Source organism: Vombatus ursinus, unplaced genomic scaffold, assembly GCF_900497805.2.
Source record: "Vombatus ursinus unplaced genomic scaffold, bare-nosed wombat genome assembly UNPS02014799.1, whole genome shotgun sequence".
NCBI classification, from domain to species: domain Eukaryota; kingdom Metazoa; phylum Chordata; class Mammalia; order Diprotodontia; family Vombatidae; genus Vombatus; species Vombatus ursinus.
This window is the reverse complement of record NW_020954577.1, coordinates 39122118-39134570: the sequence shown is the minus strand read 5'-3', so window position 1 is coordinate 39134570 and position 12453 is coordinate 39122118. Positions and strand designations below refer to the sequence as shown.

General features: G+C 36.9%; 1 protein-coding gene across 5 annotated transcripts in view; it reads left to right on the top strand.

Annotated features, from left to right (window-relative positions):
- Positions 1 to 12453, top strand: part of NGLY1 (N-glycanase 1) — a 55830-nt gene that overhangs the window by 18941 nt on the left and 24436 nt on the right. For 4 of the 5 annotated variants that reach the window (XM_027872142.1, XM_027872143.1, XM_027872144.1 and 1 more), the window contains 2 exons: positions 302 to 538; positions 10435 to 10600. In XM_027872142.1, the coding sequence (XP_027727943.1) occupies positions 302 to 538; positions 10435 to 10600 (403 nt within the window). The remainder of the gene's footprint in view (positions 1 to 301; positions 539 to 10434; positions 10601 to 12453) is intronic. The other variant, XM_027872145.1, reaches the window with a different exon arrangement.

Sequence of the window (12453 nt, the reverse complement as noted above, 5' to 3'; positions counted from 1 at the left end):
ACTAGCTGTATAATTCTAGGCAAGTCATTTCACCTCTGTCTGCCTCAGTTTCCTCAACTGTAAAATGGGAATCATAATAGCCACCTACCTCCCAGGGTTGTTGTATCAAATGCAGTAATAATTGTAAAGCATTTAGCACAGTGCCTGGCACATAGTTAAGTGCTATATAAATGTTAATCATTATTATATAGTAGGTACTTTATACATATTTGTGGAATTATAGCAGCACATTCTGCCATCTTGGTTTCTAACAAATAGGCAGCAATCAAAGGATGAATTTCTGTATTTTTGTCTATTTCAGGGAGAGACACATCTTGTGTTTCCCAAGAAAGCATCAGTCAAGCAGCTTCAAAAAATCCGTGACCTAATTGCCATAGAGAGAAGTAGCAGATTGAATGACTCAGATAAGACCCCCACACCTCAAAGCCCCACGAGTGATGCTCAGCCCGTGACCTCCCAGCTTTCCAGTCCTGCCGAGTTAACACAGCACCCGGCCAACAGTCAGCCGCAGTCAACAGCTACATGCTCTGCTCAGATGGTAATTCTGGGTCTGAATGTTAAAATTGTAAAAAACGTTTAAATAGAATTAACACTGACAAGCCCTTTGAGAGAGAGGTCATTTAAAAATCATTTCCTGAGTTATGCCAATTATTCTTGAGGCTTCTTATCCCCACACAGGAAACCCTTCATTGTTGCCTTTAAACTGGCTGTGTGGCTGCCAGGTTAGTCATGAGATTATGAAAAAATGTTCTCTTTTCTTTTCTTGACACGTGTGCCCTCATGTTGGTGTTTTATTGTAATGAGGAGATGCTGAGTTACTTATGGCTGCCCCCTACATCCTGCTTCATTTTTTATTTAAAGTAGTAGTTCCTAAACTGTGAGCCTGATAAAGTGATTTGCAAGGGATACAGCTTATTAAGTGACTTAAATATAATCCGTAAGCAAACACTTGCTGTAGACAGAATAAATATTTCATACAGGTTACTGTTTTTTGAAATAATAGGTGCTGTTTTGATTAATAAAATATAAGTTCGTTTAAAAGTATTACTGAATCCATAATAACTTTTTGTCATATCATTTCTCAAAGAATACTAAGAGTATTCTTAGGGGATCTGTGAAATTTTTTATAATCAGAAAGTTGTTAATCAGAGATTGGGGTTTGTTGCTTTACGTGTGTCTGTTAGCATAGATCAGCAGTACAAATTCCTGGGGTCTGGGTGACAGTTCTACCTTTAAAAATGTTACGAGTTGGAATGGATTGCTTACCTGAACCATACCTTAGAGATAATTTAGTCCAAAAGCACGATATAACAATGGTGGGGGACTTCAGTTAACTAGACATCTTCTGGAACTCTCTGCTTCTTGAGTTACCTTAGCTATAAATTCATTCTACAAAAGGTGCTGGTTCCCACCAGGGGAAATTTTATTCTGTATCTAATTGCACTAACACAATTTTGCAGGGGTGGAAATTTTGGGAACCCTCAGGGGAAGTGATCCATTTCTTTTAGAATTTGATAAGAAAAAGATCCAGGCATAGTCTGCCATGCATCCTAGATTTGGGGAAAACATTTCAAAAGGTTCAGAAGAAACATAGAATGTTTTCTTTCACAACATGACTGTTACGGATATGTTTTGCATGACTATACACGTATAACGCATATTGAACTGCTTGCCTTCTCAGTGCGGGGATGGAGGGAGCAAGGGAGAGAATTTGAAACTCAAAGTTTTATAGATGAATGTTAAAAATGGTTTTTACATGTAACTGGGGAAAATTAATTAATTTTTAAAAAAGAAGAAATATAGGTGCCTAGATTAAAGGTGATTGAGGTGATCCGATCCCAATCTCTGGAGGAGGGGGGAACCATGGACCAAGCCCCCTGAACATGGAAAGGGCCCTTAATCCTGTTGGTCCAGTCATATCCTTGGAGGGAAGTCTGAGATTTGAACCCCTTCGGGGGAGCACGGCCTCAGCCAGTTTTGATTGTGATCCCAAGATTGGGGATCTGAGACTCTGCACTCACTTCCTATAATCTGAGACTCAACCTGCAGGCCAGGAATGGAGCTACAGAATATTTAGTCTTAGCTCCCCAAGAATGAAGGAAAGGGGAAGGAAATAAGCATATAAATATATCTATATATCTATATCTATACCTATATATATCTATATATAGATATATATGTTACCTACTGTGTGCCAGGCACCATGCTATGCACTTTACAGTTATCTCCTGTGATCCTCACAACAACCCTTTGAGGTAGGTGCTATTGTTATCCCTACTTTTACAGTTGAGGAAACTGAGGCAAACAGAAATTAAGTGACACGGCTTGTAAGTGTCTGTGTCTGGATTTGAACTCAGGTCTTCCTGACTCCAGACCCAGTGCTGTATGCATTGTGGAGTCCCTATCTGCCTTAAATAAGTGAACAAAAATGAACTGTTACGATGCCAGGAATGCTCAAGACAAACCAGCTCAGAAGAGGAGAATAACTCCAAACATGTACAAGCAAAGCCTTCTCCCTCCTAACCCCCCAACTCCAATAAAAGGCACAGCTTGCCTACAAGATCAATTAGAATTCCTAGAGGAAATTATATCAGTTTGGAACATGAGATTAAAATGAGATTATAAATGAAATACATGATAGGGGAAAGAATTGGAAAAGAAATGAAAGTTATGGAGGAGAGATTGGGGGGGAATTAATAGCTTAGCATAACAGGTACAAAAGCTTTTTTAAGTAACAGATTCCCTGAAAAGTTGAACATTCCAAGCAGAAGTCATTGATTCCGTAAGACAACAGGAAATAAAAGATTGAGGAAAATAGAAGAAAATATCCCATCAAAAACAACTGACCTGGAACACAGATCAAGGAGAGATGATTTAAGAATTGTTGAGGGACTTCCTGGTCACGTGACCAACGATGGAGAACTAGAAGTTTCTCCAACCCCCACGTCCTCTCAAATGTCTCCAAATCAGGAATTACATTCCAGAGATAAAGCAATGTCAGCTGTCTCCATGATCAAGGACACAAAGAACCCTGAAAGATAAACACTTATAATCCCTAATCGCTAAGGTGGTTACTCACCCCCTGCTTCACCACCACCCACCACACTCCCAGCAATGTTGTGTAAGCTGTCCTGTTACGCACTTGGAACAAAACTTAAATCTATACCCTTATTCCCCGCTCCCTCGCCCTCCAATATACTCAGTCTGTGATAGCAGTGGGGCAGCATCTGTGCCACCACAAGATCAGTCAGAGAACCGGGCAGATGGGGATGAGGCATGTGTGTAACTGCATTCAGTTGGACTAGTTCTGTCTCCTCCCCCACCCCCGAAGTCACTTATGGCAAAACCAAGGCTAGTGAATCAGGAGTTGCCAGTCACAGGAGGAGGCTGAGATGGTTTGAGATCCAATCAAAAGAATCCATAGGTTGTTTCTAGAAAGAAAAGGGGAAAAAAAGCAAACCCTGTACTGCAAACTTCAAGACCCATAGGGATTAAATTTAATGATTCCATTGGAACAACAGGCTTTCCAAGGAACCAGGAGAAAGACCTTCAAATATAAAGGAAATGAAGTGTGGACTACATTAGCCTGTTCTGTACCCACCAGAAACTAAAGGATGGGATGGTGAAAATGTGTTCCAAAGACCAAAGGAGCTCAGGATGAAACCCAGGTGACATACATGAGCCTGCTCATAAATGAAAAAAAGATAGGTGTTCATTAAAAAGAGATGTTCAGAACATTCCCAGAAATAAAGCCAGACTTGAAGAAACTATTTATTCTCAAACACACCAGGCAACAGAGAGGTTGGGTAAAGAAATCAACCTAAGACAGCAACAACAACATCCAAAGAACAACTGTTAAGTCATTAAGAAATTTCTTTCTAAATGTAAAGAAGGATGAAAGCAGAAATCAAATAGAACCAATGGTGAAGAAATAGGCCTGAAACATCATGGGCTAAACCTCAAAACACCCAGCCCACAAGTGAGTCCTTTTTTTTTTTGGTAGGACTAAATTATAAAATGGAAATTTACAAAATGGAAGGGTGTAAAGAAGGGGATAGGGGATGAAAAAGTTAGAGGGGAATATGTGATGTGTCCCAATCAAGTCCAAGGCTAAGAATGAAGGGGAAGTAACTCCTGGGTCTCTCGGGAAGAAGAAACTATACAGGAAAAGATCAAGGAGTAAAGGAAGGGATTGAAAAAGGAGAAAAGAATGAGGAAAGAGCTTGTTTCAGTGGTGGGAGGGAGTACCCCTGATGAATACACTTACAGAAGAATAGAGATACTCTGTAAAGGGAGGTAGGGACTTGGAGGAATTTGGTGCTTAGAGAAACCACTCATCCTGCCTTAGGAGGAGGGGAGTCCCCGGGGGCAGCTGACCTCCAAAAGAGTGGAGGACGTGGGTCCAGAAAGAGAGTTAGAGGCAAATTTGGTGGGGAGGGAAGGGTTTCCTATGGGAATTGATATTTCTGAGATGAGGCAGGAAGAAAAAAGGGAGCTGGGGATAAGACCTACAGAGCAATAACAAACTCTTTAGAAAAGGGAACCTTAAATAGGTACCTTGAAGGCCTAATTCCATGAAGAATACAGAGGATAAAGAAGTCCTAAATAAGTAAAAGGTCTGTGAATCAAAGAATAGCGGTACACAAGAGATGGGGAAGAAAAATCAAGAGAATGAAGGGGAAAAGTCCTTTTTAGAAAAAGGCATGGAAAATTAAGTTTTTTTAAAAAAATGAACAAAACAAGTTGAAGGGGGAAGAGATGAAGGGGAATTCTACTTGATACTTAACTGAGAATGGAAAAAAGAGAAAAATTAAATAACTAGAAAAAAACAAGAAATTAAAAAAAAAAAACCAAACTAATAAGCAAAACTCCCAAACTAGGAAAGAGGTTAAAGATTGGGTAAGGACCATAAGAGTAAGGGGCATAGAGCTGGTATGAATATAGTTGCCTTAGACTAGATTAAGCTAAAATAGCTGAAAACATAGTGCCACATTTACAGAGAAGGGGAGGGGGACCCTAATTTTTTGGGGGGGAAGTATTAGAGACAAATGGAGGAAAATAAAAATCTAAATTTAATAACTATAAATGTGAATGGATTAAACAGTTCAATAAAACGAAAAAGAATAATGGATTGAATAAGAAAACAACACCTACAATCTGTTGCTTGCAAGAAACACATTAAAAATAAAATAAAATAGACATTAAAAATCAAAGAGTAAAGAGTAAAATTTTTACAGAGTAAAAATGAGGGATTAGAAAAAATTTTCCATGTATCAAGTGAATCCGAAGAAGCGGGAGTTGAAATCATACTGACAGACAAAGCAAAAACAAACATTTGAAACCTAAAAGGGATAAACAAGGAAACTACATTATGCTGAAAATAACTATAGACCACAAACCATTGTCAATGTTAAACTTATATGCTCCAAATGCCTTAGCGTCTTAATTAATAAAGGAAGCATTAACCAAGTTATAAGAAGATAATAGAGAGTAACACAATAGTGACAGATTTTAATGCCCTTCTTTCAGTTTTGAATAAGTCTAATAGACAGATAAAAGGGAAAAGATAAAACTGAACAGAATCATAGAATTGCTGTAGAAATTAGAGCTAAAAGATTTATGGCATCTCCTAAATGGAACCGCTAAAGAATATATGTATTTCCCAGAATCACTTGGAACTTGAATAAACATTGGCCATGTATTAAGCTAGCACAGAGATATTCCTGTAAATATGTGAAAAGACAGAAATAGTAAATGCATCTTTTTGAACCATGATGCAATAAAAATAGTAATCATTTCAGGGATCACAAACAAAAAACAGAGACCCAAATGGAGACTTTAACAATGAAAACCTAAATAATGAGTTGCTCAGAGAACAAATCATGAAAAAATTATGAGAAAAAAATGATAATAATGGAACAACACATCAAAATTTCTGGGACGCAGCTAAAGCAAATATCCCTATAAACATACATTAACAAAAATGAACTGAATGTGCATTTTAAAAAATGAGAAAACCAACAAATAAGCAAATCTAAAATAAAAACAGAAGAGGAGATATTAAAAAAATTAGAGGAGAAATGAATAACTGGAAACAAAAAAAATTGACAAACCTTTAGCAAATCTGATTAAAAAGGCAGAAAACGAGTTCAACAAATAGCAAATGAGCAAGGTGAAATCAAAACAAAACCAGAAGAAACAAAAAAGCGTAACCAGAACCTATTATGCACAGTTATATGCTAACAAAACTGAGAACACAAATGAAATAAATACTGTTAAAAATGTTAAACACCCAAACTAAAAGCCAGTTAGAGACCTTAAAATCACCTAATATCAAAAAAGAAAATAGAACTAGTCATAAAGGAACTGCCAAAGGAAAAAAACTCCAGGTCCTGATGGATTCACTGGAGAGTTTTATCAAACTTTTAAAAAACAAGTAGGGCCCATCCTACAGAAATTATTCGTACCTTACCAGAATTTTTTTTTTTATGAGACAGATATAGTCCCGATACCTTAATTAGGGAAGCATAAAACACAGGAGGACTGTAGATCAATATCATTAATGAATATAAGTTCAAATATTTTAAATAAAATTCTGTCAAACAGACTACAGCAATTTATCCAAGAAGTCATTTATTATGACCAAGCCAGATTTATATCAGCAGTGTGAGGATGGTATAACATTAGGAAAATAACTAACATGATATTAAAAACAAAAACATCTAAAACCATACGATCATCTCAATAGATGAAGAAAAAAGGCTTTGACAAAGTACAACACTCATTTATGCAAAAATTCCTACAAAGAGGGTTCTTTTTTAATATCATAATTTATCATATAATATATCACAACAACATAATATAAAATCTAAAATAAAAAACAAGCATCATGTGCAATGGAGATACACTGAGAAGGAAGGGAACATTTATTGAGTGCCTACTATGTTCCAGGCACTGTGCTAACTGTTTTACAAATGTTCTCATTTTGATCTCACAACCATCCTGAGAGGTAGATCCTATTACCTCCATTTTGCAGTGAAGAAATTGAGACTGACAAGGGTTAAGTGACTTGCCCAAGGTCACACAGTAAATCTGAGGTAAGATTTGAATTCAAGTCTTCCTAGTTCCAGGCTCCGTGCACTCTATGGCACTGCCTAGCTACCTTTTCTTGTAAATTAAGGGAGTAAAGCAAGGGTGCTCATTCTCCCCACTGTTATTAGACATAGTTCTGGAGATGCTGGCAACAGCAATAAGAAATTAGAGATGCAAAGATATGTAAAGAAGATATAAAAGCATTCCTGTTGGTCAATATATGATGATAAACTTGGAAAATTACAGAGAATCCATGTAGTTACTAATGGACAGTTAATGGTCTCGGCAAAATTTCGGGCTATAACAAAAACCCTCAAGAGTCAGCAGCATTTCTGTATAATAATTAAAAATCCAAGAGGCAGTATGAGAGAAATCCCCCTCCATATTATTTCAAAGTATCAGGGGCTTGATTGACCTACCAGTGGACACAGAAGATTTGTGTAGAATCAAATACAAAGTGCTCCTTAAAGACAGAAGAAACATGTGAAAGCGCTTCAGGAGCATTTGATGCTTGTGGTTGCCTCATGCCAAAGTTAATTTACACTTTTAATGGTATGCCAATCAAAGGGATAATTTATAGAACTGGATAAAATAATAAAAAAATTCATTTGGAAAAATAAAAGATCCAGAATATCCAGGGAAATGATGAAGAGAGTTGGGATGGAAGGAGAATAGTACTTTCCAAATTCAAATTATATTATAAAGCAGCAGTCATTACAACCATCTGGTGCTGGTTAAAAATAGCGAGGTCAGTCGGTGGAACACACTAGACAAGGGAGAATCAGAAACAGTAAAACTCGGTGTCCAAATCTGAAAACACAAGTTACTTAGGAAGGAATTTCTGTTTGACCAAAAACTTCTGGGAAACCTGGAAAGCAATCTGGCAGAAATTAGGCTCAGACCAACAGCTCACACCATATTCACGATAGGTTCTAAGTGGAGATGCGATCTTAATATTAAAGATCGTGCTATTAAGAAAAAATCAGAAAAGGAGCAAATCAAAGACTTCTCCCAGTTATGAATAACAGATGTCTTCTGAACCTACCCAGGAGCACAGGCAGGAATGTGCCTGGAATGACCATTCTTCTGCCTGCTTCCTTTCTTTGACTCTAAGCAAAGCTTGAGTGCCAGCTTCCTGATCCTGCCTCCTCCGTGAAAACTACCTATTTATTGTTACAAGTTCACAGATATTTGTGTAGGTCCATAGTGTCTCCTCTGATAGAATGTAAGCTTTTGCAGGTCAGGGAGTATTTCTTTTTGTCTCTGCCTCCCTCGTGCTCGGTACGGTCTAGTACCCAGGAGATGCTTCATTGGTGCTTGTGGATTGACTGACTGATTTTTGTGTTTGTTCCCAAAAAAAAACACCCACCCTTCTAAACAAGGAGTAGTAGAAGGAACTGAGAATAATCGTGTATTGCTTAGGTTGTGTGCCATTGTTTAAAGCTTTGACTTGATGTATTTTATTACGTATATATTTTTGTTGTCTTCTACATAAATAGCCTATGTAGTATGCACAGTGGGATAATTTTTGTATAAGAATCCTCCAGTTACTTCCTTCATTTGTCTACCTGAACAGCAGCTATCTGCTACTTGGAATTCCTCAATTCAGAATTCATGTCCTTCATTCCCTGTTGACCTTTATGCTCATACATTCCCATAGAACCGTGCTCCTGCTGGCCGTGGTTTTTAGATCATTCCTGTTAGTATGAGTGACTCAGAGCCTAAAAAGATGAGGAGGATTCTATCTCCAGGTTTGTTACTACTTCTTCGGGGAGAAATAGATGGTGTGAAAGCAAGATTGACTTAAGAAGGACACACACACACACACACACACACACACACACACAGGCAGTTAGTGAACAGCTGGTCTAAATTTATACTTTCGCTAGCCAAGTGTTAGTTTCAGAACATGTGTGAGTTTTTATGTGCTTTTCTTAGCAACTAGAGTGGTGTATGAGTTACTGCCATGTGTGGAGGGTTTTTTTTCCCCCTTTAAAAGAAGTAATCACTATTTGAGAGCTTGTGGTGTTAGAAGAGTCATAAAAATAGCCAGCCCAGTTTTAGTTTCAGCAATAAAAATCAGATTCCTTTTGTGTTAGATTCTGTGTTCGTGTGTCAGTGTACAGGTAAGAAGAGGAATTGTTATATGTGAGGAGGTGCAATTTACATCTCTGCCTTCTTGTTTCCTCATTCCCAAAGGTGATTTAGAAGATACTAATTGACAAAAAGTGGCATTTAAACTTGTCCAAATAAGTAAAAACTCTTCTTTTTGAAATTACAAGCAAAATGCAGGGATGAGAGTCACATCCAGCAGTTTGGCCGAGGCCTACCGGAGCTCAGGCTAGAGAGAGAGAGAGAAAGGTCTTTATCTTCCTGGTGACGAAAGGCACTTGTGGGTGCAGCTTCTGTTAGACGGAAGCTGATTTTATCCCACTGACTTGACAGCCTGTGCCAGATGTGTGCTTTTCTCCCAATGAGTCTTAAATACGTCTTCATCTTCCTCCTAGGAATGCAGAGTTGGCCTCCACTTAATGAGAAGCCACCTCCTAGATCTCCAACATTACATTTCCCATTCTAACATTGTCTTTCTTCTGCAAGCGTCTCCGACTACTCCAGACTATTAACTCCTGCATCTTGTAGCTGTTGCCTTAGTACATGGTTACCAAAGCGGCTGTAATAGCCTTGTAATCAGCAGTTTATTTTTACGTCTGCACTTATCTGAGCTGTGCCAATGCATGCATAAAGAAATAAACCTTGTTATTCAAATGCTATTAAAATCACAAGTAGTGAAGTAGTTTGCAAATTGAAAAAGACAAAATTGAAAATGAAAGCACTTTTGGAAAACTCTCCTCCCCCATTCCATAAATGAGAGTTTGAGTGGAAAATTACCACAAAAGGAACCACTATAAAAACTCATTTTAATAAGAAAAAACAGCCTTGAACAATGCAGTTAAAGCCTTTGTTCTGTTCTCCTGTAAATACTGATAAACGTTCATATTTGGTGGCTTAAGTCTGTAAAATCCATGATTAGTTTTAGTAGAGCTATGTCACAGATTTGTGTCACAGGTAAACTGCTGATTCATCAGGTCTCCAGAATCGTCGTAAATATATCAAACATGCTTGTTTGTTAGCTTGTAACTGAGGTGCAGGCCTATGTCATGTAACACCAGTGATAAGGTGGCACCATTGGGTTAAACATCGCTCTTCGTAATGAACCAGTTCATCCTGTTTTAAATAGAATAGATTTTAGTATTGTAGATCTTAGGAAAGAGTTTTTAAATTGTTTAGATAAAAGTTAAGATCAAGAGGTTTAGTTGTTTGTTTGTTTGTTTTCCTCCATAGGAGGAACCTGATTCAACCATTCTAAAAATGCTTCAGACCAAGTTTGAGGATGTACTTATCTATGAAAACCTTTCTCTTCAGAAGAAAGCTTTGACTTGTATTCCAGTCCAAGAATTGCAAAGAAGAGCTCAAGAAAAATTTGAAAGAGCTAAAAAATTGGATCAAGGTAGTACTTTGACTATTCATTATATTCTTGGGTATAAAAGTAAAAATATTATACTGCTTAGAAAGAATTAATATAGCGCATTCTGTACACTGTCTAAACTTTCTCAAATTGTTTATATGTTTTAAAAGATCAGTAGTAATAAACACAACTCTGTGCACATATTTATATATACAGACATAGCACCTATATGAGTCATGTCAGTACTTGAAAATAATCATTCTTCCTGATTTGACACGTTACCAACTTAATGATCTGTTTAATATATGGCTGCTGTTTATGGCTCTGTGAGTAGATCAAAAATTATTTTGAGTCCTAAGTAAAATTATCATTGTTACATTCTTTAATTCCAGAGGCTAATATGTGTATGTGTGTGTGTGTATGTATAAATAAATAAAATACTAGGTTGAGAATAGAAGGGTCAACACCATTGCTTAGCCCAGTGCCTGGCACATAGTTTTTTCCCAAGTAATTTATGTTTTAGGGTTTATTATATGTTGTAAGGTTGCATTGTGTGTATTGTATTGGGTTATTGAGTTCAGTTAATTCTGATTCTAATTTATCTAATTGTTCCACTGACCTTTTTTAAACCAGTACCAAGTAATTTTGATGATTACTACTTTATCGTATCACACTTTTTTTCACTTTTTCTCTGGGTATTCTAGATTTTTTTGTTCCTCCAAACAAAATTTTCATTACCTCCTTACCTCTGTAAAGTATTCCCATGATAGTTTTATTGGTATAGCACTAAATCTGTAAATTAATTTAAACAATATTGTCATTGGCCTAGTCGTGAGTATTGAATATTCTTATAGTTCTTTATCTTGTTCTTTATTTCCTTTTTTTTTTTTTTTTGGCGAGGCATTTGGGGTTAAGTGACTTGCCCAGGGTCACACAGCTAGTACGTATCAAGTGTCTGAGGCTGAATTTGAACTCAGATTCTCCTGACTCCAAGGCTGGTGCTTTATCCACTATACCACCTAGCTGTCCCTTCTTTATTTCTTTTTTTTTCTTTCTTTCTTTTCTTTTTTTTTTTAGGCAATTGGGGTTAAGTGACTTGCCCAGGGTCACACAGCTAGTAAGTGTCAAGTGTTTGGTCTGAGGTCGAATTTGAACTCAGGTCCTCCTGACTTCAGGGACGGTGCTCTATCTACTGCGCCACCTAGCTGCCCCCCTCCCCCCTTTATTTCTTTAAGGAGCATTTTGTAACTGCATCTAGACATCATCTGTTCAGTGTTCTTTGATGGACTGCCATATATTTTATGTATTTTGTAGTAACTCTCAATGTCATTTTCCTTTCTATTATTCTCCCGTGTTTAGTTATAGCTGGTAGAAATGTTATTGATTTTTGTGGGTTTATTTTGAATTCAGTACTTCAGTGAAGCTATTAATTGTTTTAATTGCTTTGCTAATTCTCTAGGATTTTCTAAATTAAACCATCATGTCACTTGCATATAGAGTTTTGTCTCCTCTTTGCTTATGCCTCTGATATCTTTCTTTTATCTTACTGCTATTGCTTGCATTTCTAGAATTATATCAAATAACAGAGAAAGAGACATCCTTGCTTTATTTCTGTATTTATTGGGGAAATTTCTAGTGTTTCCCAGTAGATTTTGATTTTAGATACTTTTCATCATATTTTTAAATGTCCCTCTAAGCTCATACTTTGAAAGTTTTTTTTAGCATAAATGAGGATTGTATTTTGTCAAAGGAGTTTTCTGTACCTATATAACCGTGTGATATTAGATGTTTTGTTTTTATCATGACTTATTATGTTCATTGTTTTCCTAATACATTCTTGCATCCATGGATAAAGCATTGTAGTGTGTATGGCAGAATGTGATTTAATTTTTTAA